Source organism: Cyprinodon variegatus, unplaced genomic scaffold, assembly GCF_000732505.1.
Source record: "Cyprinodon variegatus isolate N-32 unplaced genomic scaffold, C_variegatus-1.0 Scaffold1361, whole genome shotgun sequence".
Lineage (NCBI taxonomy): Eukaryota > Metazoa > Chordata > Actinopteri > Cyprinodontiformes > Cyprinodontidae > Cyprinodon > Cyprinodon variegatus.
Genome location: NW_015151814.1, coordinates 19,249 through 45,798, shown reverse-complemented (window position 1 = coordinate 45,798; position 26,550 = coordinate 19,249). Strand labels below are relative to the sequence as shown.

General features: G+C 37.8%; 1 protein-coding gene across 2 annotated transcripts in view; it reads left to right on the top strand.

Annotated features, from left to right (window-relative positions):
* Positions 1–23,939, top strand: part of slc35f3 (solute carrier family 35 member F3) — a 79,180-nt gene extending 55,241 nt beyond the window's left edge. For both annotated transcript variants that reach the window (XM_015402517.1, XM_015402518.1), the window contains 6 exons: positions 6,118–6,457; positions 12,258–12,477; positions 18,149–18,274; positions 19,381–19,573; positions 19,669–19,758; positions 22,835–23,939. In XM_015402517.1, coding sequence (XP_015258003.1) covers positions 6,118–6,457; positions 12,258–12,477; positions 18,149–18,274; positions 19,381–19,573; positions 19,669–19,758; positions 22,835–23,076 — 1,211 coding nt within the window. In that variant the 3' untranslated portion in view covers positions 23,077–23,939. The remainder of the gene's footprint in view (positions 1–6,117; positions 6,458–12,257; positions 12,478–18,148; positions 18,275–19,380; positions 19,574–19,668; positions 19,759–22,834) is intronic.
* Positions 23,940–26,550: the final 2,611 nt, after the last annotated feature.

Below are 26,550 nucleotides of genomic sequence, written 5' to 3'. Positions count from 1 at the left end.
ATATATATTTATATATATGTGTATATACATTAATCACAATGATCAGCCTGATTTAAATGAAATGAACCAATTAACACACTCACCATAACACAGGGCAGGTGCGACCGGTTCTGATAACGAACTTCGTTGTGTGTTTGAAAAGTGGTGCGCTCTGCTCCTCATCTATACGTTAACAACTGGCAGCCTGCTAGGTAACAGCTTTTTCTGCTCTTTCTACCACAATAACAGTCTACACAAAACATTCCGCCCCCTCATTCATAAAAACTGTAAAATCTGGGACATTTTTGGGGACTGCTTTAGCCTGAAACAGGTGGTCCAAAATGGGGACTTCTGGTCACTGTACTATATATATTCTTGGTGTGACCTTTACAGGATACCTTTGATGATGAGCTGATGAGTATGTTTACAGTACAGTATTTTATTTTCAACTATTTATCTTTTTTGCTGCTGTAACACTAGAATTTCCCCATTGTGGGAAAATTAAGAGATTTTCTATTCTACTATATTCTATACTATGAAGAGACAAGATCACAGTGACAATTTAGAAAGTACATTGTTTTCATGAACATTTACTAATTGTTTCAAATAGCGTTAATCTCTGAGGCTATTTTATTTTATTTTTTTCTATTTTTCTTCGCTCAGCCAGTCTAATCATCCAGCTCCATCACACTAATTAGTTCAGCATCATTCCGTTTTGCTCATCAGCAGTTCACAGCTGATAGAGTATCATTATTCACAGTTGGTGTGAGGGTGAAGTGGAACTAATGTTCTAGCGATATAAAATATAGATTTATATGGTTGTTCTTCACACTGGACTTTCCATAGTTGATTAAAATGACTTTGACTTGATTTTACCAAAAATGCAGTATTCCTCCTTTGAATGGTCTGAACAGGACTTCTCTCTCTTATGACCAGATTTATGAAGTGTAATACAGTGTAATGCAGTTTACCCTAAACTTTCCATTTTAAGATACTGATATGAATTGTGGTGTGTAAGATGTTATAAAAGCTTGTAATAATAAAACATAATCATGTGAAAACCTTTTTCCCTATTCTGTCTTTTTGACGGCCTCCACAGAGGCCTCCACAGAGCAGATTAATTTATACCTCAACCAAATGACACACATGCTGATTTATGATCTAATTCTACATAGGACATTGAAAGAAAATTGATTGGCCAGCTGGATCATCAAACCTAAATTTGCAAGACATTTGTGAATGATATGTGACAAAATGTAAAGGGGCATGCCGTGACTTTTGAGCAGTAATCAGAGAAGCTGCAAATAATATATGATTAATAAGTATGATTGTTTCTGCATGTAGATATTTGTTAATTTTTCGCTACTGTGGTAACTTCAGTATGTTGTTTTGGCTGATCAATATAATTTCTATTGCCATATCACTGTGTCAGCTGGAAATGCCATACTGGGGCCCTGAGCGTGCCTGGGTGGGCTGATTGGATTGGCCCAAGGTTGCATTCGGAAGATTAAGCTATGGTGCATTACGGAGAAGTGATCGGAGCAGCAGGATGTGGGAATGGTTCCCAGAAAAGACAAAAACCGGGCAGCACGGACATGAAATGACCTTCAGGATAAGAATAGAACAAATTAACTCTCATCCTTTTATTTTCCCACTGCTGAGGGGGCTTCTTTGTTAATAATTTCATAGTAAATGCAGACTGAATCATTTATCATTGTTGCAAAATGGCTCTTTGTTCTTGCATGGTTATATTGCAAAGATATGATAGGAATACTGAAACAGTACAGAAGAATTACAATACATTTTATGTTTATTGGTAGCAACAAGTCTAATAAATTCCAAATTGCATTTGAATAAATTTTGTAGCCCATATGAGCCAGAAAAATAGCATTAGAGTTTAAAGGGGGAGTGAATTTGTGATGAAATGAACAGACAAGGTCAAACACAGCCCTTTCAGGGAGAATCAGTCGCTTTATCTGCCATAATGGATGAAATGGTTTGTAGCTAAAGAAAACAAATCACAAAACAAACAGAAAAGACCTGAGTCACTGTTGTTTTGAAGACCAGGCTTAATGATGAGATATTTTCTTCAGCTTAGCTTCACAGGTCACCTATAGGTTGTGTATGTTGAATAGATCAACATTACAGATTGTTGATCTTGTGCCACGAAGCATCATATGTATAATTATTTTAAAGACACAGTCTTGAATAATGTTCATACAGAGGGCGCCCAGTTTTGAATGAAAATACTTTCAATGAGGCAACTGCTTGATTAAGTAATGAAGGTAAATTATCTCTTCATTGTGCATAATAGACACTTTTTTAGCATTGCTCTGATGTAAATTAGAATCACTTTTATCTATATGAATCTAGTTTAACTTCTCAGTATTTCAGTCAGGTGCATTCAGCAGAGATGAATCAGCTAATAGTCTCCTGTGGCGTCCCATCATATATTAAACCATATCAGGGACATACCGCCTTTTAACTTTTTGGAAGGATGCCATAGCAGATTAATGGATCGTATTAAAAAGCTGCTATGAAACAAAACAAATGCCTTTTTTTCCTGTTACTGGTGAAATGCAGTTGATTCACAATCATAAAACATTATCAAGTAATATATACTCAAATATTCCTCACCAAAAGTTTTAGCATTCTCTTCAGTATTTATTTATTTACATTCGCATTGATGGTTAAGATATATACAAATTCATCATTTGCACCAATATGTTAAAAAGATACATAGCCTGTCTTAGGCTGTCCTCAATTTTATATTATTAATTTCATTAGTTTGTTTGCTTACTTTTTTTACATGAAAAAAAAAATCATTTTTATCTATAGTTGAATTTAAAAGTGGAAAACCTGTAAGCTAGTTCAAGGGCTGATGACATAGGAATAACCTTGGTAAGCAGATAAGTGATGCAGCTACCACAGTGTGTGTATTTGGGATTATAGAAACCAGGATTTACTGAAGACATATAGAGGCTGTTAAGTTTTTAACAGGGAAAATAGAAAAGTGAGGAGGCGCTGTGTGAGTGTTTTTGTTGGTTTCTATGAATATACATGCCACCAGCAGCCCTTCTATAGGAGAGGAGATGATCTTGGATTAGATATCAGATCTGTCCTTTTTCGTCCTCTGTTTGGCTGCTGCCTTTCAGGCTGATTCTCATATTTTTAACTCAGACATCTGATTGATTTCCTTCAAGTTCATGTGAAGCACAGCAGTAGTTATTCTCATCTAAATTGTGGAGCAGGAAACTTACAATTTCAGTATTTACTTTTTAGTTGCTAAAGTTATTAGCCTTACTAAAAGTCTGCCGTTTCTTGTAAAAGTCTCACCTTTTTTCATTTAATAAGGTTTTATCTACAAACTAAAGGTGTTTTATTGGAATATCATGTAAACCATCAACATACGGTACTGCATAGTTGTGAAGTAAAAGGAACGGGATGAAGGGTTTTCTTTTTTGGTGGCAAATAAAGGTGGAAGGTCTCAATGTTCATTTATTTTATATTATCCATCCATCTTCTCTCGTTTATTACATAAGGGTCGCAGTGAGGCAAGTGCCTATCTTCAGCAGTCTGTTGGCGTAAGGTGGGGTACAGCCTAGATAGGTTGGCAGTCTGTTGCGGGGCCATTTTGTATCTTGATTGATTCAGACAACCCAAAATTCAATTTATCACTAGAAAAGCACTCAGAGCAGAGGCCACCGCTAAGTAGCTAATTTCTCCTGAGATATTGTAACTTCCACCTTAAGTTAATACCTGTATTTAATGGTAGGTAATCTTTCAAAAATATTGCTGATATTTCCTTGGATTGAGCTGCACCTTTTGTAAAAATGTCATTAAAATCTGTTCATCATTTATTTTATTTAGATGGAAAGAAAATTAAGCTTTTTCATCTAGATGCAAAGCACATGGACAGATTGTTGTTTTTTTTTTTTTTTCCCTGAACACACCATGTTCAGGGAAATGTAGTGGGGCCGGCATAATGCTGCAGGGATGCTTCTTTAGCAAGGAAAGGAAAGCCGATCAGTTTTGATGTAGAGATTAAATAAATACAAGGAAATCTTTGAATAGATTGGAAAAGAGTGGGAATATTCAGCTGAAGAAAACTGAAAATACTTGCGGCTGTGGTAACAACAAGGGGGTTCTACAAAGTTTTCACTCAAGGAAAAATCACCTCCCCAGTTTTCAGACTTTTTTTCTTACTTTTTAATTTTTATATCACTAATAGTCTCTAGTTTGTATTTTTTTTGTCACAAAAAATAATTAATAAAATATTAAGAAGGGGTTTGTTATGAAAGAATGTGAAAAAGTTCCAGTATATACACATTAACAAAAAGTGGGTCAGAAATAACCCAAACTGACCCACTAAAATGGTTTGGTCTTTTATAACCCAAAAAATAGGTTATAATATTCCATCCAAATTATGGATGAATTAACTGCTAATTTGGATAAATTCAACCACACATATTTGTTAATAGACCCTACCCAAATGCTGGGTGAAATTAATAGCAATTTTTGCCATGAAAAGGGGCAATGGACCCAGTATACAGGCGAGACAGACAGTGGGAGGTTTAAAAAAACCTTTAGTGACTAAACAAAACAGACCTGAACAGAAACAGAACAGAACACGGGCTGCTGTGGATCTGCGGACATGCAGCGGCTGCAGGGGGGAATTGGGGCGACACCCATCACTGGCAGTCTGGTTGTGGGAGAAACACAGGTAAATGACCACAATAATCTAACAGAAGATGATTATTTGTGTGAGTCACTTACCTGCTTTAACAGTTCAGTCCATCTTCTCGGGTGAGGCAGGATCCAGTCGATGGACTACCAAATGAGATGTGGCACTGAGCCGCCCAGAGTGTCCCTGATGCAGCAGCCCCAATGAGCAGACAGGAGTCCGAGCCGAACAGACAGGAAAGGAACAGAGACAAGACATGGTACTAGGAGAACTGCGGAACTTTAAACTGGCTCCAACCAAGCCAGGCCTACGGAACCTAAAACTATACCACCCCCTGCTCATACATTGTCTTTTTCTTTTTATTGTTTCACCAGCAACATTTATTTGTTTAATAATAATTTAAATCCCTCATATTGACTCTAACAAATTACAGTACTGTCAAATTGCAATAGACTACCTATATCTATGATGAAATACATGCTAAATTTGGTCATATACCATGCAATAAACCAATAAATGATACTGCAAACTAACGAGGCACCCACATTACAAAAAGGAAGATGTTATGTTAATTATGGAACAATTTCAATCAGTGTTATTAAAACAATGCACAAATGTGTATAACAAGTGAGAACAGCAACAGGCCAAATGTCAAACTGGTACAAAAAGCTTTTCCTTTGGCTCTTAGCTCCACTGAAGGCAAGTATTCTAATTTGAAGAAACTTTACCAGATCATACTCCTCTCCTGGCATTTCATAGACTGCTCTCAGCAGAAATCCCCACAAACGTTCACACTGCTGCTTGTATTTAATGTGTAAGATAAAAGAATGCCTTGAAGGAAACATTGATGGCAGGAGGCAGTGTGTCATGGTCCAAAGGCTGTCCAGCAGTGGTGACAGATGCTTAAGATGCATGTAGATCATAGTATATCTTTCTCTTTCTTTCTCTCTGTATCTATCTCTCTCTTTCTGGACCTGCCTTTGGACCTGTCTGTATGACTTGCTATGAAAATGGTCAGTCAGATGCTCCAACTGTGTGAGCTGATGGTGCATAGGGCATGCAGCTTGGCACAGTCATGGGCGTGGTGTGTTCCCAGGTGGAGCTTGTCTTTTAAGGTGATGAGATTAAAGCACAAACAACCAGGTGCTGGGTCAACCGATGCATGTTGGTTTGATGAATTTGGAAAAACATATTGACCCATAGCATGGATTTCACACACAAAAAAATAACCCAGGTCCCATAAAAATAACCCTACTACCCTAAATATAACTCATAATGGGCGAAGAATGTCATAACCCAGTGTTTGGGTAGATAATGTAACCCAGCATTTTTTATAGTGTGAACTCTTTTCTAAGTTTAGATTTGAGTCATTCCCCAGCCTTTACATATATATATCCTTTCTTTTAGTCTAGGGACTAACATGTTCCTTACCTCCTATGTTTGTCCATCCACAGGAGAAGACCGGACCAGAGAGAATGTGGTGGGCTCCACAGATGCTCAGTCAACCACTGCAGCTGGGACAGAGTCTGGCCCCAGCAGGCGAAGGCTACACTGTTGCATCAGAGTAACAGCCGTGCAGGTGCGGAAGGCCCTGTGGGGGGTCGCGATGGTGATGTGCGTGTGCTCGTCCTGGGCGGGCTCCACCCAGCTGGCCAAGCTGACCTTTAAGCATTTTGATGCCCCCTTCACGCTCACGTGGTTCGCCACCACTTGGAACTGCCTCTTCTTTCCGGTCTACTACATCGGCCATTTGTGCAAGAGTCCGGAGAGGCAGACGCCCAGGCAGAGATTAAGGTTGGGAGATTTGTCATCTCTAGACAAATAGATAAACTTCATGTCAAAAAGGGTTTTGTTTGACCCTTGTTTTAAATCAAAATTTAAACTGAGTGATGTTTGAACCCCTAGAGCAACTTCAGGAAATGAAAGCATGTGTATGCATAGCCTTTCTGGAAAATAGCGTACAGAAACAATTCAGAAAAAAAATTATAGAAATCTGCAAAGTAGATCTACTCAACTCTGATTGTACCTATTTCTGAACAGGGCAGTAAAAACTAGTACCAGTACTGAACCAGCAGTATTAGAAACATATGTATATTTATTTGTGTTTTAGTATCTTGGAATGTACTTTTCTGTGTGTTTTTATTCCTAGTGTGTACAGAACTTTGAATTGTCTTAATATTGAAATGTATCAAATAAACTTGCTTTGCCCTAATATATCTTAAATCAAGCTAATACAGTATTTTGGTCAAAAGTTTCACAGTGTTGATTATTACAGAAGATTAATATTGAAGATTCAAGATGGAGGGTAATTATAATAATTCTAACCATATTCTGTTCTTTCCTGTCTAAGGATCAGTTTTGGAAAAATATCATAATAAAATATCAGAAGTTCTCAAGATAAAATCAACATACCGTATTTTGATTAGTTTTTAGTATTCCTTTATTTAGGTTTTAATCTTGTCACAAATAGTGTACCACTTACGAGTAAAAAATGGACTAACATTAATCATGAGAGACCCCTCATTCCTAATCCACAAAATGTTCTATCAGTCCACCCTTTGAATCTATAACAGCTTTGACTTCTGTGGGAGGTCTGTCCACACTGCTTTGGAGTGTAAACTATATCGACAATAATATCCAAATTTTGACTCTGTGCTTAAGGGACATCCCATTCCTAATCCATAGCGCCTCAATATGATGTTGGTCCACCCTTTACAGCTAATAATAATAATTGAACTTTATTGATCTCACATTGGAGAACTGTACCTCTGCATTTAACCCATCCCTTTGGGGAGCAGTGGGCTGCCCTTGTGCAATTGGGAGCAATTGAGGGTCTAGCTCAGGAACCCAGAGAGTGGAGGCAGTGGGATTCAAACCGGGTACTTGTAACCTTCTTAGAGCACAAGCACACTGCTCTAACACACTAGGCCAACACTCCCCCTAGAATAGCTTCTTCTCTTTTTGGGAGGCTGTCCACAAGGTTAAAGGAATAGTACACCCAAAACATGATTAGCCTTCATTTTCTACTCACCCCCATGCTGAACAAAACTCTGGAGTACTTTTTTGATATCTCAAATGCATCTGGAGATCTGGGAGGCTTCTTGCTGTCTGCTGACATTCAAATAATGGAGGTCTATGGCGCCCGAGACAGAAAGGTCCATAAAAGTCCACAAAAACGTGTCAATATTCATCCATACTGCTCGTCCAATGTAATCCAAGTGTCCTGAGTGGGTAGCATCCAGAATTTACTCGAAACGAAGTCATTTAGAACGTTTTAGAGCCTAAACAGTAGTGTATAGGATTTCCTAATAGCGCCCCCATGCGCGCTCACGATGCTACGGAAGCCGGCAGACCAAACCAGTGCATTCAGCTCGGCAAAGAACTCATGCTCTTCCTCAACACTGAAGTCCTCAGACATTTTTCTTTCGTTGTTTCTCTCTTTGCACAGGTAAACAGCACATTTCTTCTTCTACGCTTGCATTATCGTCAGAGCAGACGCTGAATGAGCACTTTCTTCCGGTTTGGTCTGCCGGCTTCCGTAGAATCGTGAGCGCGCATGGGGGCGCTATTAGGAAATCCTATACACTACTGTTTAGGCTCTAAAACATTCTAAATGACTTCGTTTCGAGTAAATTCTGGATGCTACCCACTCAGGACACTTGGATTACATTGGACGAGCAGTATGGAGGAATATTGACACGTTTTTGTGGACTTTTATGGACCTTTCTGTCTCGGTCACCATAGACCTCCATTATTTGAATGTCAGCAGACAGCAAGAAGCCTCCCAGATCTCCAGATGCATTTGAGATATCAAAAAAGTACTCCAGAGTTTTGTTCAGCATGGGGGTGAGTAGAAAATGAAGGCTAATCATGTTTTGGGTGTACTATTCCTTTAATGAGTGTGTTTCAGGGAATGTTTGACTATTCCTGCTGATGTTGAATGACATGGCCTGGGGTCTCAGTCTCTGCTGTAATTCCTCCCAAAAGTGTCAGGCCTGTGCAGGACAGTCAACTTCGGGTCTTTATGGACCTTGCTTGTGCCCTGATGCACAGTCATATTGGAAGAGGAAGGAGCCAGCTCCTAACTGTTCTCACTAAATTGGGAGAATGGTATTGTCAAAAATGTCTTGGTGTAATAAAACATTCAGAATTCCTTTCACTGGAATTAAGGGGCCAATTGCAAACTCCAGATAACTTGTCTCATCTGCTCTGGAATTCATTGGCGGTGCGTTTTACACCACTGCATCCGACACCTTGCATTGCAGCTGGTGATGGATGGCTTGGATGCAGTTGCTGGACCATGGAAACCTATTCCATGAATCTCTCTGTTCGTGAGCTAATCTAAAGGCCACGTAAGTTTTGAAGTGTGTAGCCACTGACTCTGCAGAAAGTTGCCGACCTTTTCACACTACAGTATACGCTTCAGCATCTTTTGACCCTGCTCTGCCCGTTAACATGGGGCTGCAGTCATTCCAAAACACTTCCATTTTCTTTTGATACAGCTGACATTTGGCTGTGGATTAAAATGAGGACATTTCCTGACTGGATCTGTTATACGGGTGGGATCCAAGTTCCACAGTGGAATTGCCTGAGCTTCTCAGAGTAACCCATTCTATCACAGATACTTCTAACAACAGTCTGCATACCTAAGTGCTTGATTTTATACACCTGTGGCCATGGAAGTGATTGGAACAGCTGATTCCAATGATTTGGATGGGTGAGCAAATTCTTTTAGGAATATGCTGAAGAAGATTCTCAGTCATCCAGGTCATAGTCATTCCGTAAAAGTTTAAAAACAATCCACTGGACTTGGTTTCCAAGGTTTGAAGACATTTCGCTTCCCCTCCAGGAAGCTTTCTCAACTGACATTTGAATTGAGGTGTATTTGTTTGGTCACACTTTAATGTTGGACAGTAAGGTCCAGCTCACAGATACTATCATTCATCCTGAAGATTTTGTTTTAGGTTGATGATTCTGTTCTCTTACCCTAGTCCACTCCAAACTATCAGGTTGAGTGGAGGTTTTGGAGGACCCAAATGCAGAGACGGAAGAAGGCAGAGATGAGTTTTGCTGATTAAATAATGATCCAAAGGGCAAGAGAAGCAAAAGTCCACAAACAAAATACAGAAAGCCAAAATCCAGGAGTCAGGGGAAAAAACACATGAGGGGTAAAGAAACAACAAGGAACCAGCAAACAGTAACTGAAGAGGAGGAGTATAAATCAGCAGATTGGGAGCAGGTGTGGACAGAAGAATCTAGAAGGGAGCTAGGAGAAGGAGACTGACATAAGAGGGCAACAGAGGGCAAACAAGAAATACATTAAAAAAAACTCAAATACAACCAAAAATTAGAATAACACAAGATGGAAATAAAACCAATAAAGTAGAAAACACAGAAAAACATGAATAAAAGTGTAACTGAAAACTCAAAAAGAAAACTTAAACAGAACCAAAAAGTGTAGAATCATGACACAAACTAGTTCAGCTGTGTCTCTAAGGGCCCTACTTTGTGCTTTTGAATACAGTCGTTATTTATGAAATAGTCCAAGTTATTTTAATACACGGAAGCATTTAAGCATTGCAGCCACTACTCTGCCTATCAAAAACACCAAAAACCATGTTTACTAAGGTGCAAACTCAGAAAACAGCCTTTCACCAGAATCCACACCAAACTGTAGATTTGACATAATGCAGTCTTAGAAGTTCATTTCCCCTGGCAGCTGCCAAAGTCAGACTTGTCCATGGGAAAGCGAGGCAGGGAAGTCTGACTCATCACTTTCACAATATGTTGATCAGTTTGAATGATAAGATAAAATTGTATTTTTTAAAGAAAGTAAGAATTGTTGGGTACCACAGGGTTATTAACAAATATGTTGCTATGACCTTTTTTCTTCAAAACTTCTATCACACAAACTTTCCATCTGTTTCATTATGAAAAGTGAAATAGACAAATCTCAGTTTAACAGTCTAAAGTGTTGGGTGAAGCAAGCATTTCTGCATCTGATCTGATGACAAAGGACTGAAAGGTTTACAGTGAAATTTAAGGCATATTAGGACGAAAACCCAGAGATAATAAAAAGTGAGGGATTGCAGGAGGCTTAGGGGCCGCAGGTGTTTTCTCCTTTATTGTCCTCATATTCTGATTTTAATTCATCTTATCTGGTATTACCTCTTTGTGTACAGCACTCTGAGAAAAAAAGCATAAACCTAAAGTTAATTATTGTTGCTAAAGGTTTCTCTGAATTACTTCTTGGAAATATACTTAATGCAATCATGTCTTCCTGTTTTTTTTTTTTTCAATTAAACTGACATAAGCAAGCTTTTTCCACAGAGCTTTGTCATCTGTGCCATTTTTTGTTTATAAAAAAAAACAAATAAAACTTGCTTTAAATTGGTTTCCATAAATCTTAAAATATGAAACTTGCTACCTAATATGAGACATAACTATGAGACACAAACTCCCACCAGAAGTTTTTGTAAAGTTAAAAACAGGCTTTTCCTCAGGCAAAGACCATTAGTATGGTAAGAGAACAGTATGCCATCTTAAAAAACACCACCCTTTAACTCTATGGCTACCTTCACACTGCAGCTTGAAGTGACCCCGATCCGATTTTTTGGCTCATATGTGACCTGGATCTGATCTTTTCATGGCAGTATGAACAACACAGATCCATTTTTTTCCAATGCGACCCAGGCCGCTTGGCTATGTGCTCCTGAATCAGATATGAATCTGATCTTTTCACTTTCACTGATCTTTTCGACCTGTGTCTGAACGCCTAGGTCGCATTCATCCGACCTGGATGCCATTAAAATCCGACAAAGGTCACTATTCTGGGTCTTGTTATGAAGAAGCTGCACGAAAAACACCAACCATGGCAGACGATGATGCGGAGGGCAGTATTTATGTTTAACCATCTTGAAAAGATTGTGTTTTTATGGTTGGGAAAGATCGCTAGATGCGCACTACCATCCATGTTTACTTCCGTAAACACAGAGCACCCTGGCCTGTGATGTAATTGCGTCCTCTACTGCGCATGTGGGACACTTGCGTTGTATGACTGCAGTTCACACAGGAGATTACATACAAGTCGCATATATTTGGAAATGTGAATGGCAACGCAAAAAAAAAAACGGATTTCACAAAACATCAGAATCGAGCATCAAGGCCTGCAGTGTGAACGTAGCCATAGAGTCAAAGGGTGGATGGTAGACACCTGGCTTCACTCACAGGCCAATAATCTCTATCCAATCAGCTTTTGTGGGCTTTTCTGGGCACCGTTTCATTCACAACTGTCCCATCAACGAGGAATCAGATATTCAATATTTTTCAATATTAATCCCAGGGTAAAATTACTTTTGTTACATTACTCTATATGTAATAGAGTGACTATAGTACCAGTTTGATATAACACAATTTCATGCAATATATATAATTAGGGGTTCCCCGCTCCATCTTGCCATCAGTTTGGGGGTCCTTGGCCTGGAAAACGTTGAAGACCCCAGTTTTAGTAAATTCATGCACTTAATCTTTTTAGTCTGATATGACATAACTTCTGCTGCACTAATACAGTGTTCTTCATTGCATTTCTTCACAGGGAGTGCTGCAGGTTTTTTGGGGATGAGGGACTGACCCCGAAAGTGTTCTTCACCAAGGTAGCTCCATTTGGCCTGCTGTGGATCCTCACCAACTACCTGTACCTGCAGGCCCTCAGGAAGATTAACACCACAGATGTTTCTGCACTTTTCTGCTGTAACAAGGCCTTCGTGTTTCTGCTATCTTGGATTGTACTCAGAGACCGCTTTATGGGGGTCAGGGTGAGTATTCGAAACATCAAATCTGTGCTTCTTTATTGAAAAAACACAATTGTGTCTGTACAGTAGATAACTGGAAAAGAAGGAAGCTGCAAAGGTTTAAAATTTTCATATTAATATACTGAAAGTGTCTCCTTTTCATGTAAGGAGTAATACACAAAACCCCCCAAAATGCCTGAACTACTTTTAGAACAGCATCCAGGAGGTTATGTGTAAATCCCTCGTCTTTTGGAATCTACTGAATCGGGTGATTCTTATCTTTTAATTCAGTGGTTTCTTGTCTTCATCTTGCATAGTAATGGTTCCTCCTGATACACAATTTTGACAAAGCCATTATCTGTGTAGACAAAAATAGAAAAAGAAGTTGATTTATTTAATTTATGATTAACATAGACAAAGATGTTCCTCCAAAATAAATCTATTCGAGGACTTTCATCACATCAAGCAATTTTCCAGATTCTTTACTTTTATTTATCACATTTTCATCATTTAGGCTAAAAGCTGTTGGGGAAATATGTTGCTCATTATACGTTTCTTTTTTAAATTCTAATCTGTAACATTTAAGCATGCAGATAATTAAACAATTTGAATATGAAAGATACAATTTGTAAATATAAAGAGCAGTTTTCAGAGGCCGTTTTTCATTAATGAGAAAAGAAATATCTGCTATTTAAACCAACAAGCCCCTTGTGCGAAAATATAATTGCCCTTTTGTTAAGTCATGGATTAACATTTCTAATTTGGACCAAGGTTGATTTGCTGTCTGAATTATATTATTAAGAGATGATTTACCTTTGTAGAACTGTGATGATGACAATGTAGGATAAAGATTGGAGAGATTAACATGTCCCAAACTAATTCATCAACATCTGCAGCCTTAAAAAGTTTTTCAGGGGCATTTCGAATGCTTTGGGATTCCAGAAAACTACAGTGAGATTATTAATACAAATGAAGAAAGCCTGAAACTGTATTAAAGTATCCATGGAACGGTCAGTCTATAAAACAACAGCTAAAGCACTGCAAGACTCACCTGTTATAGTTACGGTCAGCATTAATCATTTAGCAGTTATGAAGAGAAAAAAATGGCATTTTAAAATGAAATCCACTGCTGCCCAGTTTCCCTACACCATCCGTTCCATCAGCTTATTTGCACATCCAGATACACATTCGGGTCGCCCCTCGATTTTACTTTGTAAAAAAGACATAGAGACAATAGTAAGTGTTCTAAACTATAATGTGTTAAGGGTTAATAATGTATTTCAAGAGATAATAAATGCATTAAAATCCATTCTGTTTTATCACTCATCTGTACTGGAAATGGGATCCTATGCTTCTTCCAGGATCTAACATTTTCAGTTTTTGATTTAAACATTAATCTTGTCTTTCTGAGTTTATTTTTTTCCTTTTGTATTAACATTATTGTATATAGTGTGTAATCTAAAGAAAGAAACAAATAAAATGCAGATAAACATGTTTAATCGTATTTTGCCAGACTACTGTACTCTGAGCATGTCCGATGATGATGTCAGACAAGCTGTTTAATGGAGAAAATGTAAAAAGCATCACATTGTCTCAAACACAAATCATAAAAAAATGTTTGAGTGTGTGATTTAGCACTCTTTAGTGATTTAAAGATGGAAATAAGCACTTTTAGTAACATTTAGTGACCTGGATGAATATCTGCTTGCACATGTTCAAATGAGCTGATGGTACGGATCGTTCTTCCGTTACGGATCGGGTAGTGACACTCAGGAAGAACAAAAAGACCAGACTTAGTTGGTGAAATATTGACAACATGCTTATCACGTTGATGTCTGTATTTATCGTAATTATCTGAAACATTTCTGAAAAACAAGAAATATGTAATTGAGTGAATACTTACAGAATTGTGCATTGACTTTGTGGCAAGAGAGTTTAGCCTTTACTGTTTCCATTAGCATTACAAGTAAAGGGACCACGAGATAAAGGGGATGACCTTCAGCAGCTATAGGCTTTTGTTTGTGCCTCTCATGATTTGTAGAAAAAAAGTTGGATACAGTTTATCTTGCTGTTCATGGTCAGCAGTAGTAGACAACAGAGTTCGTTTGACAGCATCTTCAATCACCAATGATTGGCTCTAATTCAATCATGTGTTTCCATTACCAGAAGAGACAAGCGGAGAATGAAAGGTTGAAGGTTGAAGCATGCTCTTCTCCTTTTCCACTGCACACCTCTGGTTTGTTTACCTCTGCAGTTCTCTTGCAGTCTGCAGCAAAAACAGAAAGACCAACATGTCATTTCCTCACTGTATCCGACTCCCCGCTGCCATGATTCGTAATGAAAAACATCAGAAAGTGACAGCAACAGTTAGAATGGTGTTAGTCTGCCTCTTGTACCCCCTCACTTTGTTGCTTGATGGTGGGGACTGCAGTGTGTGGAAGTCTGCGGCAGTGCAGAAGGATCTATTATAGAAAAAAGAGAAAGATGAGCTATTCTAAAGTGGTATGTGAAACAGGTGTTAGTGATGTTTTAGTGTTGTGGTGCTGCTTAAGATGTTACCAAAGCTTCTTGAATTTGTTTGGTGGCAACAATAGAGCCACATATCATTGTTCTTATTTCAGGATTCAACATTCAGAAACTTTTATGTTCTTTAATAACTTTTGGATTTATGTTAAATAATGGGAATGTGTCCCAATACAACTTTTTTATTCCTAATATTGCATATTTGAGTGTATACTGATACTGATATTGGTAAATGGCATGTACTTATATAACGCCTTTTTTCAAGTCAGGAGACTTGACCAAAGCGCTTTACACTACATTCATTCACCCATTCACGCGCACACTCACACACTGATGGTGGCAAGCTACATTGTAGCCACAGCTTTCCTAGGGCTTACTGACAGAAGCGGGGCTGCCGTACACCTCTGACCACCATCAGTTGACAATGTAGGTGAAGTGTCTTGCCCAAGGACTCAATGACACTGAAAGTCGGAGCCGGGGCTTGAACCGTCAATCCTTCGATTTCAGGGCAAACTCCAACATCCAACGCCACTGTCGATATTGACCCAAAGTACTTATACATACTTCCATTACCATTCTGTAGGCAGACGTTAGCAAAGTCTTGATTAAATGATATACTCAAACAGAAATCAATAGTTAATAAAAGCAGGTATAAGAACAACAGATCAATTTATTTATATATATGGTTTACAGCGAAGAGTTTTTATTAGCATGTTAATATCGAAGATTTTAGATACAGGCTGATATATTCAGATAATTGATTGTTGCTGATATTATCAGATTGGGGTATTGCCAAAACGTGTTTATATATACTTTTAAAGCAAAAAAACAAAAGTTGACCTTTTAACAGGTTTTGCATATCTGGATGCAAACACTTATGTTCTCACAAAAGATGAGGAAAAGATCTCCGAATCACATTAGATTGCACTTATGATCTTTGCTTCCACAGTTTGTGCTCTTGAGATTGTCCAAATGCAAGGACTTTGCTTTTGTTATGATAATATGTCTGAAACATTTTATGAAATTTAAATTGCCTTTTTATTAAACGTCTTTCCTGTAAGCTTATAACTTATGTTTCCCTTTTAGACGAAGTACAGGTCTCAAACCTTGAAGGAATACAATGTTCCAGACGATGATATTCCAATCCGGCATGTTATGAATCCTCTGTCCTCTCAGGAATTAAACAAAGGCTTTCGAGAAAATAGGAGAATCTGTTTTTCCTAACAGCGATGTGATGTAGACATGCAAAAATCACTATGTGGGTGAGAGCTGAGTCAGACTGAGGAAGAGATGGTTTCAAGAAAGAGTTTCTGCATTCTGAGGAATGACTAAACATCTAACTTTGGCTGAAAGACACCAACATTACTCTGTTGGGACTCCTCTACTGAAGAGACAGAGATTATTGTATAAATACTGTTATCAGCCAAAGAAAATTTGAGCCTTTATGAGAATCCTCTGAGAATTCCTCTTAAAGACTCAAATTTAATGCTTGTTTGTTTCTTTGTATTAAATTAAATATTGAAGATTTTTTAAGTACTAAAATGATCTTTGGTGCATATTGATGCTCATCGATGCAAAGTAAGCTTTAGTCAAACAGTCCAACAATCCCATTTCTCTACACTATTTACTATAGATTTCTTTACATTTAATCCAGTCAGGATTTTATTTTATTGAAAAATAAAAAATACTGGATAACTTGGAGGATTAAAGGAAAGGATACATGGTCCTTTTAACTACTTCATAAATGAAGTTTGGAAAGGTTTAATTTTGGGGGCATGTCTCTACCAATATTGAAAATCAAAAACCTCACATTTTTAATTCTACTTTGCAAAACAGTTAAAGCTCAGTCAGATTGGAAGGAGAATGAATCTGAATAGCAAGTACAGGTCGTGCCAAGACTGTTTAATTGAATTTCTGTCCAATTTTGAGACATGAATACTTCTTCTAAACAACTGGTGTCCATCTCCAGTGGTGACTACTGTAGGTGAGGCACGCCCTAAACATAATGCCAGAAATACACAGGATAACTAACCATCACTCTTCAGGTCAACTTACTGAGACCAGTCGACCTCAGATGGGTATTTTTGGAATGTGAGAGAGCAAGCAGGTGTTTGAACCCTTAGAATTAATGGCTTCTAAGCTTCTGTGGCACCATGCATCCTCACTGATGCCTCAGTTTTGAGATTTTGATCTTCTTTCACTTCACAACTTCCCTCTTCTTTCTTTGGGTTGTCAAATAAAACAATCGTATTAAAACATCCTGTGGTTTGCATTTCTAACCAAAGGTCAAAGGAGTCCATCTGCTTGCACTCATTGCTCTCACGTATAGCCAAATCTAAAACAGTTTTTTACCGGTATGGATGAGGTCTCGACTCTATAAGCTCTTAACACTTCACTTGTGCTGAAACCTTTCTCATGGCTGCTGATCCTGCAGGCAAAGTGGCATTTACTAAAGTGAAACGTGCTGCTGTGACTGACAGGCAGCCTGCAGTGCGGAAATAGCAATTCTGCCAAAAAGAAAAAAAAAGTGTTTCTGGGCTATGGCCAAGCAAAAACACACAGTTCATTTATCTTCCTGACACCCTCCTAATGCAAGAGCTAATCCACTCAGCTGGTATGCAACCACGTGCGCAACGCTGACGCCTCTGGTCGTATCGTCTCAGTCTGAAAACAAAACATCACAGGCAGAAATGAGGGATGCTGATTGGGGTACATCCAGGACGACTGCAAGCGTTATGAAACAGATGATCTCCTGTCATCTTGCAGGCATCTTAATCATAAAGGCGAGGAGTGAAGGAAATATATGGGGACTGCTGGATCAGGGCGGTGTGTGTGGTTTGTTCACGATGGCAGCGTAAAAGGAATAAATGTCAGCCATTTAAAAGCTCTTGGAAAGTAAACCTGAGAATCTGTGAAGCGTGACGGTTAGGATTTAGGAAAATAGGATCCAAAAATGAGATGCCTGCTGAAAAGAAGCAAGAACTCAGACATTAATTATAGCTTTTACAAACCCAATTTTATATATGCCTTAGATTGCTTCTCTCAGAGACAAAAATGATTTATGAAAGTTACAATAGTGGTACCACAGACAACAGTAACAGACTTCGATTCTTACTCAGCAAAGATAAGGTGTTGCCCATCCATCACTAACTGCTGTTCTTTTACTTCACAGATAGTAGCAGCTATCTTGGCCATAGCTGGCATCGTCATGATGACCTATGCTGATGGGTTTCACAGCCACTCAGTCATCGGCATTACTCTGGTCGTGGCGTCTGCTTCAATGTCAGCACTCTACAAGGTAAGCTATCTGTTTTCATTCAATCAAATAGCACAGTATTACCATTTCTAATAGAATTTTGTGATATTTGGGTCCCAGAGAAGTAAAAAATTAAAAAAGAAAAAGCTTTGTTATGTTTCCAATCTGGCTTATATATGGAGTCCTTTTTGGTTTGGTATCAGGTTGCAGATTTTTTTTTTTAACTCTTTGTTAAAAATAAATGAATAAAATTCCAAAAAATCCGATTGTAATCCATGTATATGAATTTGTGGTAAAACAGAGGCCCAATGTTAAGTATGGATCCATGATACTGTGGACACATTTCTTTTTAAAAAGCCCCTAAACCTTTGTTTATGTGGGAATTTTTAGAAAAAAAACATAAGACTTTAAAGAATATCTAACAGACTCTACCTCAGTCTTTATTTCAGCAGAATAAGGAATCTAAAGATATAACAAAATCAACAAAGATCTTTCTACACAATATACATGTACAGTAATTGCTCTAACATGGCATCTCAGGTTGAACACCTAAGCTGTAGGGTGCATAAGGATTAAAACAGGCTGATTTAGAGCGATTATCCAATAGAAAAGGTGAAACATTCCTCCATATGTAGTTTTCAAATAATATTTTCTTCACTGAGTATTTGCAACAAATTAATAATTATACAGATAGATGATACAGATATTTTTGATTTATGCCCAATTTGAACATCTGAACATCTGAAGCATGGTCTGAGCTATGTTATTCCACGCCACAATGCAAGAGGGACAATCAAGAACTAGAGTTGGGTCTAGATACACCCTAGGCAGTGAGGAAGTGGAAAAAAAGCAAGGGGCAAGTTTGGAGGGACATGAGGGAGAAAAAGAGCCGGGATTCACGTGGGAAAAAGGCTCCCATTGTTCTCGCGCTCCTTGCTTCTGTAGCTGGTCCATCTTCACGAGCCTTAATAGGATTTGCAGCAATGGCAGATCAGGCTTGTTTATGCTCAGAAACCAGGTCGTCTGCGTGTGTGTCGCAGTTAATGCAGATATGCCCCCTACCCTTCCGCAAACACTCCGCTGCACCTCTCCTAAATTGTAGGTACCCTAACCCTAACATCCTGATCTCTCCTCTCTTGTATTTTCAGGTGCTTTTCAAGATGGTCCTGGGCAGTGCCAAATTTGGAGAAGCTGCACTCTTCCTGAGCATTGTAGGAAGTGCCAACGTTGTCTTCATCAGCTTCGTGCCAGTTATCCTGTATTTCACTCATGTGGAGTACATAGGCTCACTTGCAGATATCCCCTGGGCCTACCTCTGTGGAGTTGCAGCCTTGCTTTTCGGTATATGAACAGGGACAGGAATTTTTGCTGCAAAACTATGGGTTCTCATTGACATTCTAAATGTGTAACATATTTGTTATATTTTATCTCCACAGCTTTTAACATCCTAGTGAACTTTGGCATTGCAATAACCTACCCAACATTAATTTCCATTGGCATTGTCCTAAGTGTCCCTGTGAACGCAAGTAAGTGTCATAACCTTGCTTCCAGCACTGAATATACAGGTGTGGTCATGTTAGAGACTTAGACATGGACAATCTTCATTGTTATGTTGTATACACACAGTTTATACAACGAAATTTTATTAAATATGGCTTACAACCATGTACTGATGTTGCAGTTTGAGCAAGATAGACATTATGAATATAAAGCAGCAATGATCAGAATGTATCAATGTACAGTAGGAGAAAAGGAAACCAGTTTAAGTCATGGTGTAAGAGGGAATTAATATTAAAACGTTCAGTGCAATGCAGTGCAAAATGAATATGCTGCAAAATGCAGTGGAACGTTGAGTTGTGTCAAGTGCAGCAACATTGGTAATGCAAAATATTTTTGTGTGATGCAGAGTTCAGTTTAGGGTTAAACAGGGACAAACAGTCTGATTGTAGCGGAGAAAGCTGTTGCAGAACCTGCTGGTCTGAAAGTGGATGCTGCAAAGCCTCTTCCCAGAGAGCAGCAGGGAGAGCAGTCCATGATGGGGACGTTTCAGGATCTCTGGGAATTAAATGATGCATTTTTTAGATATGAGGAGCTAAAGGAGGTCTCACAACTGGTGGATATTTGTGCTACATGTCAGACATCCAGCGCTGATTGTGAAAGACGATTTGGTTAAATGAATCATATCAAAGCAACATCCAGAAATTGTCTTGCAGTGGCATTTTTGGAAAACCACTAGAGAGATCAGAAGGACAGATATGAAAAGTAGATCAAATTTAAGTCAGATTTTTTTTACATGTGTTACGATTCTTTATTCACTTATATATATTGTAAAATGCTTATACTCTAATATAAGTTATGTTAGTAGAAATGCTAAAAAAAAAATTGCAATTAAATAGTTACAGTAATGTATACTGTATCACAAGTTTCTGCACACATTTCATTGTGCAAAATTGGAATTTTTAATGTAACCAAAAGTTATGTTTGAAAGGGGTGATGTGGGGTGTACCCGGCACTCTGGCCAAAACATGACTATTAAATATAGCATACTACACATCATGAACAATAGGTTTTTTTGTTATTAAGTGGACCAAATTACTTAAATTAAAATTAAACTAATGGAAATTCTCTCTGTATTCTGTTATTCTTTTGATAAGCCTTGTAAGTTGCTCTGAAAGCTGTATCGTCTCAGCGTGCACATTAAAGACACATTTAAAATTAGAGGAAACATTATTGGGGAGTAATCTGGGGCTTATATTTTGGGATTTATAGGTTTCCTTTAACACAACATAAAAATCTACCATTTAAAAATTTAATAAAAGACAGCATTAATTAAAACGATCGTGTTATGTAGTTTCCAGTGTGTGTTTGCTCACGTTCATAATGGTTTTAAAAAAAGATATTCAAGCAACTGAACATTTCTTCTGTTTTTTTCCCTTTGGTTTCTTTAAATGTTTCAGATCATCAAAATAAATTAAATTTTGGAAGTTTTTTAGATAATTAAGAGATAAAGGATTTAAATCAGCCGGGTCCTAATTGACAATTTAAATCAGCCGGGTCCTAATTGATAAAGTAAAAGCCCCCCTATCTAATGACTGGCTGTGCCATCCTGTCTGTAATCTGACATCTGCCATCAAACAGTAAATGGTAATTCGTCTTTTATCACTGGGGATGTCTGACCCTTAACTCTTATTTGCTGAATTCGGACAAACTGTTGGTGTTACACCTTGAAAAGTCTCATCATATCCATCTGATTTAAGTTTAGACTTTGATTAGGCCTCTTAAAAAGCTTCATTTTCTTTGTTGATTATTTTCTTTGTTTATTTAGAAGAAATTGATTTTTCAAATTAGGCCAAGTTTTTTTTTTTTTTATGTTTATTAATGCAGGATCTCATCATTTTTAAACAGAATTTTGTATTTGCTCAGATTTATTTTGGCTGGTAATAAAGGCAGGAAAGAGGATTCTGTGCTGGAAGATATGTCCAACGGCTGCTTGTGTATTTCTGAAACGTGTGCATACGTCAGTGCCCCCTGCTTCGCAAAAGGTCTCTACGCAGGAAATGCCTCCACCGGTAATTTTGATTTAGAATGGTTTTGACAGCATAAGCAAAAATGCTATCCACTAAGCAGAGAATATATTTATCGGACACTGACTAAAAGCACGTCGACTAAAACCTGTCTCCATACAAGTAAAAATCGCATTCATTCAAATTTATCTGTCCATCAAAACTCAATTTTAGGGCATCCATGCTTAAGAATTATGAAAACATCAAAAATATCTTTAAAAGTACCATTTTCCTTCATATTTTAATCTGTTTCATTATCATTGTGCGAGAGCTTTGGGGCGATGCACGCTCCTGCGGCAGGGAAAGCAATTCTCAGCAGGCAGGTATTTCTTTGCATAACACCAGCGTGAGTTATATTTGCAATCTGTTGGTATAATTTACAGAAATTCTGTACTTAATACAGAATTACAGGTAATTTACCTGTCCAGCACAGAGTTCAGTGACCAAAGCATCTGTTTTTTAGCCCCTTTTGCCTCCGTCAGGTCACGCCATCTGTTAAAAGAATCTCCTAAACCTACACTTCTCTCCTACTTTCTCTCCTCTTTTCAACCCCCTTTAAAAAAAAAGGCTAAATTTTCCAGTTAGGTTTGTCATGATTGTTTTCGGACATTGATGCTCCAGTTTACACGAAAGAGTGAACAAACAGCTAAAAAAAAAGCAGCAGCAGCAAACAAACATAGGAGTACTTCTTTGTGCCTCAACGTTATGGGGGACCGCTAGCCAAACATGGCACAAGTTACGCTTGGAGCCTACATATATAACGTACTGGGGGCATGTATGCAAAATGCTGATTGACAAACAATCCAATTTCGACATGTAGGCCTCACCACGGCCAGAATTTATGGATTTAACAAGTTTTTGGGAGGCTGGTCCATAAGTGCAAGAATGCCAGTCATCAATTAATTAATTTTAGATAAATCTGGACACTTAATTCTACAAAAAAAAAAAAAAAATCCTCTTTAATACCTTTGAAGTTTTTTAAGGGGTGTAAATACTTTCTTAGGATCCAATATTAATACACCCTAGTTTTGTTTTGCAGTGGTTGACCTCTACACCTGTGACATCAAATTCAACACGGTGCGCCTCATTGCTGTGTTCATCATCTGCTTGGGTTTCCTCATGCTGCTGCTACCGGAGGACTGGGACCAGTGTATCATCCGGCTCACTACGAGGCTGCGCAAAAGAGACGACCCGGCTGAGGCTGCCGCTGAAACAAATGCCAATGGTGGCCTCAACTGGAGAGGAAGAGGCAGGACCTCCCTGTCAACATACGCACGTTGACTCCATCATAACCAAAGTGGGGACATTAAGACATCTGACCTGGCTAGGGGCCTACATTGAGCTTTGCAAAGCTGGTATTGGTTGGGACCGATATCAGAATATTTATCAAAGGGCGAGAGATGCAAGAGGCTTAGATTGTATAAGATATGATCACATTCTCATGGCTTTCTTTCTTTAAAAGTTTTCAGATCTGACTAAAGTTTCACCATTTCTTACCCTTTAAATTGTTCTGTTGTTTATCATATCCTGAGAAGACTTACCAGCTTGCCTGATCAATTCCAGTAACAAGAGAAATGAAAGCGGTGCATTTACTCGCACTGATCCAAAGAAAAATGGCTGAGAACAAAGGAAAGCCCATCAGTTTCCATCTTACGATGAAAACATGCCTTTTCTCTGCTCTACATAGCTTGACTGGCCAGGGACTTGTGGGCCTGATGGGCTCTTTTGGTGTAAAAAGGATCAAAGTAACAATCAAAGCTAAAAACCCATATTTTTGAACCCCCCCCACAATGTGTGTTTTCATAAGGCTACACATCTACAGTCTTTACTGGCATCATAAGGCCATTATGGGATAATAATGGCCTTTTTTATTGGTAATTGGAGAAATTTCTCCAATTTCTCCAACAACAAACATTCTCCTGTATTTATTAATGATTTATTGTGATAGACAAACAAGAACTTGAGCAAAAATTGTAAAGTGGAAGGAAAAGGGTAATGGGTTTCAATTTAATCTAAAAAGTGCGGAGTGTATTTGTGTTAAGATGTCCTTTGATTCAAAACTGTACAATTCTTGTTCAAGTCTTTCCAAAATACCAAGACTAAGTGAACCAGGCTGGACGCTTAATGTCTTTGAAGGTTTATTGCCAAAGATCATCGATTCTGAATATAACATATAAACATCCCTAACCTGAGCTGTTCCACTGTAGCCTTGTTGTATATTTAGTTTATGGGAATAACCGCTCTCACCATTATTCTCTAGTTGTCCCATCCCTGCTTAAAACACTGTTGCATCATGATGCTGCCACCACCTCATTTCCCCTTTTGTTGATGCCCAAGTGATTAAATACAAGACGAATCGACTTCCTCTCATCTTTCTTAAAAGATATTCAACCTCTCTCTGAAATTCGAATGAAAAAACAGTGTGATGGAGATTTGAGCATCAGCCACAAAAATAATAAAACTAAACAGATGAGATAGCTCCAGTTTTCTTCTATGGTTCAGCATCGACTCTTTTTATATGGTTTTACAGCTCCTTAAGACATATGAACAAAAATAAAATATTTAGGCTTTGTTAACATTTTGAACTGTGAAAAAAAGGGCTAGTGACTCAGGACCTGGAGGGCGATATTGTGGACCCCACAGGTCCTAAACAATCACTAGTGAGGTTATTCTAAATGTATCTCATACACCTAATGATCCAAGCAAGGCTCAGACCTGATGAAGCTCACTTTAATTCTGTCCAAGACATGGGATTTCCTTTTCTGCAAACGATCAATCATTTTCCTTCCACTTTACCATCATTTGTTAATTTGCTTTGGTATATAACAAACTCATCCTCCAAAAAATGCATTGGTTTGAGACTGATATGTTACTAAATGTGTAAAGGTTAACAAAATATCAATACCTTTGCAAGGCACTCAGTATATTCTCACTCAGTGCATGAGATTCAAATTGTCTGTTGAAGTGAAAATCATTTAAATGTGCTTAAAGAAACCCAGAGTTTGGGTACATTTAAAAACTTACTGCAGAACTGGCAGGGTACACGAAATAGAGAAGTTAAACCTCTTACTGAACACTTTACACACTCTTGGACACTTAAACAGAGCTATAAAAGTTCAGTTAAATTTTTTAATTCTTTGGAGAAAAGAATAGATGAGGTTTAATGAAACATAGCTTGGATTTCCTCTCCTCCTTTTCTACACAAACATTTCTTTACCTCTCTGTTAGTGATTATGTTTTGGACATTTTCTTTTTTTTTTTTTTTTGGATAAGCAGAAGAGCAGTTGAGGCGCTCACCCTGTGAAGTGACACTTGTGAACTCTGCTTTGTTGTGAATGTATGAATATCACTCCACAAATGCTGGTTACGGGCTGTTTTGTTTAATGCAGTGCCACCAAACTGCTGCAGAGAAATACGCTTTATTGCAACACTCCCTGATCTCATCTGGAGAAGTTGTTTCTCTTTTCTGTGTGGGGACATTTTCTTGGAGACTTTTTACTAGTTTTTTTATTTTTGTTTTTCATTTGGTGGCTGACCCACCTCAAGGACTTCTAGGATATCAAGGAGGAAACGACTGATACCCACAGAAAGAGCATGCACGTACCAGCTGAAATGTCAACTTCACTGCATTTTTTTGATTTTGCAATACAGTACATTCAGCACTGTTTCCCATTGTCATTCTCTATGGCAATAAATTATTATATTGTATTCCTCTGGAATTATCGCAAGACTAAAATGTAAACCTTTGTAAGGAAAGATTTTTACACTAAGATGATGCTACACATGGTTATATCACATCTGAGGAGTGAATATTTAGAGCGTAAATAAATGATGGATTTGTTAGATCCGCTACTGACTGTCTTTAAATGTGATTACATGTACCATATAAAAAGATTTGGTTTTGATATGGTTTTTCACAGGGTTTGTTCTCCTCAGCTTTGTATTTTACTTAAGCAATTTAAAACTTAATGATCCAAAACTAATCTCCCTGACAAGTTTAGTCCCTATTAGCACATCTGACATATTAGCATCCTGTCTATTATTTTTGTTTATTTAGTTTTTTCTAAAAGCGGGGAAGAAGAAATTTAGATGTGTTTTTTTTTTTTTTACTTTATGAAATTTACCAAGATGGTTTGGGATTTTAGAAAGTAGTTACAGGACATGTTAGGATGCAAACGTAACCATTTATGACATCACAATCATCCTTTTGGGACAGAAGCCGACAATTTTTAATCTGTCGAAGTTTTGATGTTTAATCCACCGTTTGCTATGCCTGAGTTACATAAAAGTGCATTTGAAAAATATGATTGTATATATATATATATATATATATATATATATATATATATATATATATATATACATAAAGTTATTTAATTTAGTTATTCATTAAAATTGGAAATAATTTAGATAATTATGTAGATATATTACAAACAGGCAGATTGTCAATAGTTACTTCTGTTAGTTTAAATGATTTTGGCTCACAGCCACTGAAAACACGACATAAGTAGATAACAAAATTAATGAATACCAATAAAAACATTATTTATACAGAACTACCATGTTCTATTCTTGTTATGATCAATGTAATCAAGGGGGAACTCCACAAATCATGACCGCTCAAAAAGAAAGAACACAAAATAATTGTTAAGGAAGCTACAGCTTAGGGCGGAGCTTTAAAGACTAGAAGGTGCAGAGGTTTAACCTCAGCTCTAAGAGAATTATAAAACAAAATAAAAAAGATTCATGACCCTT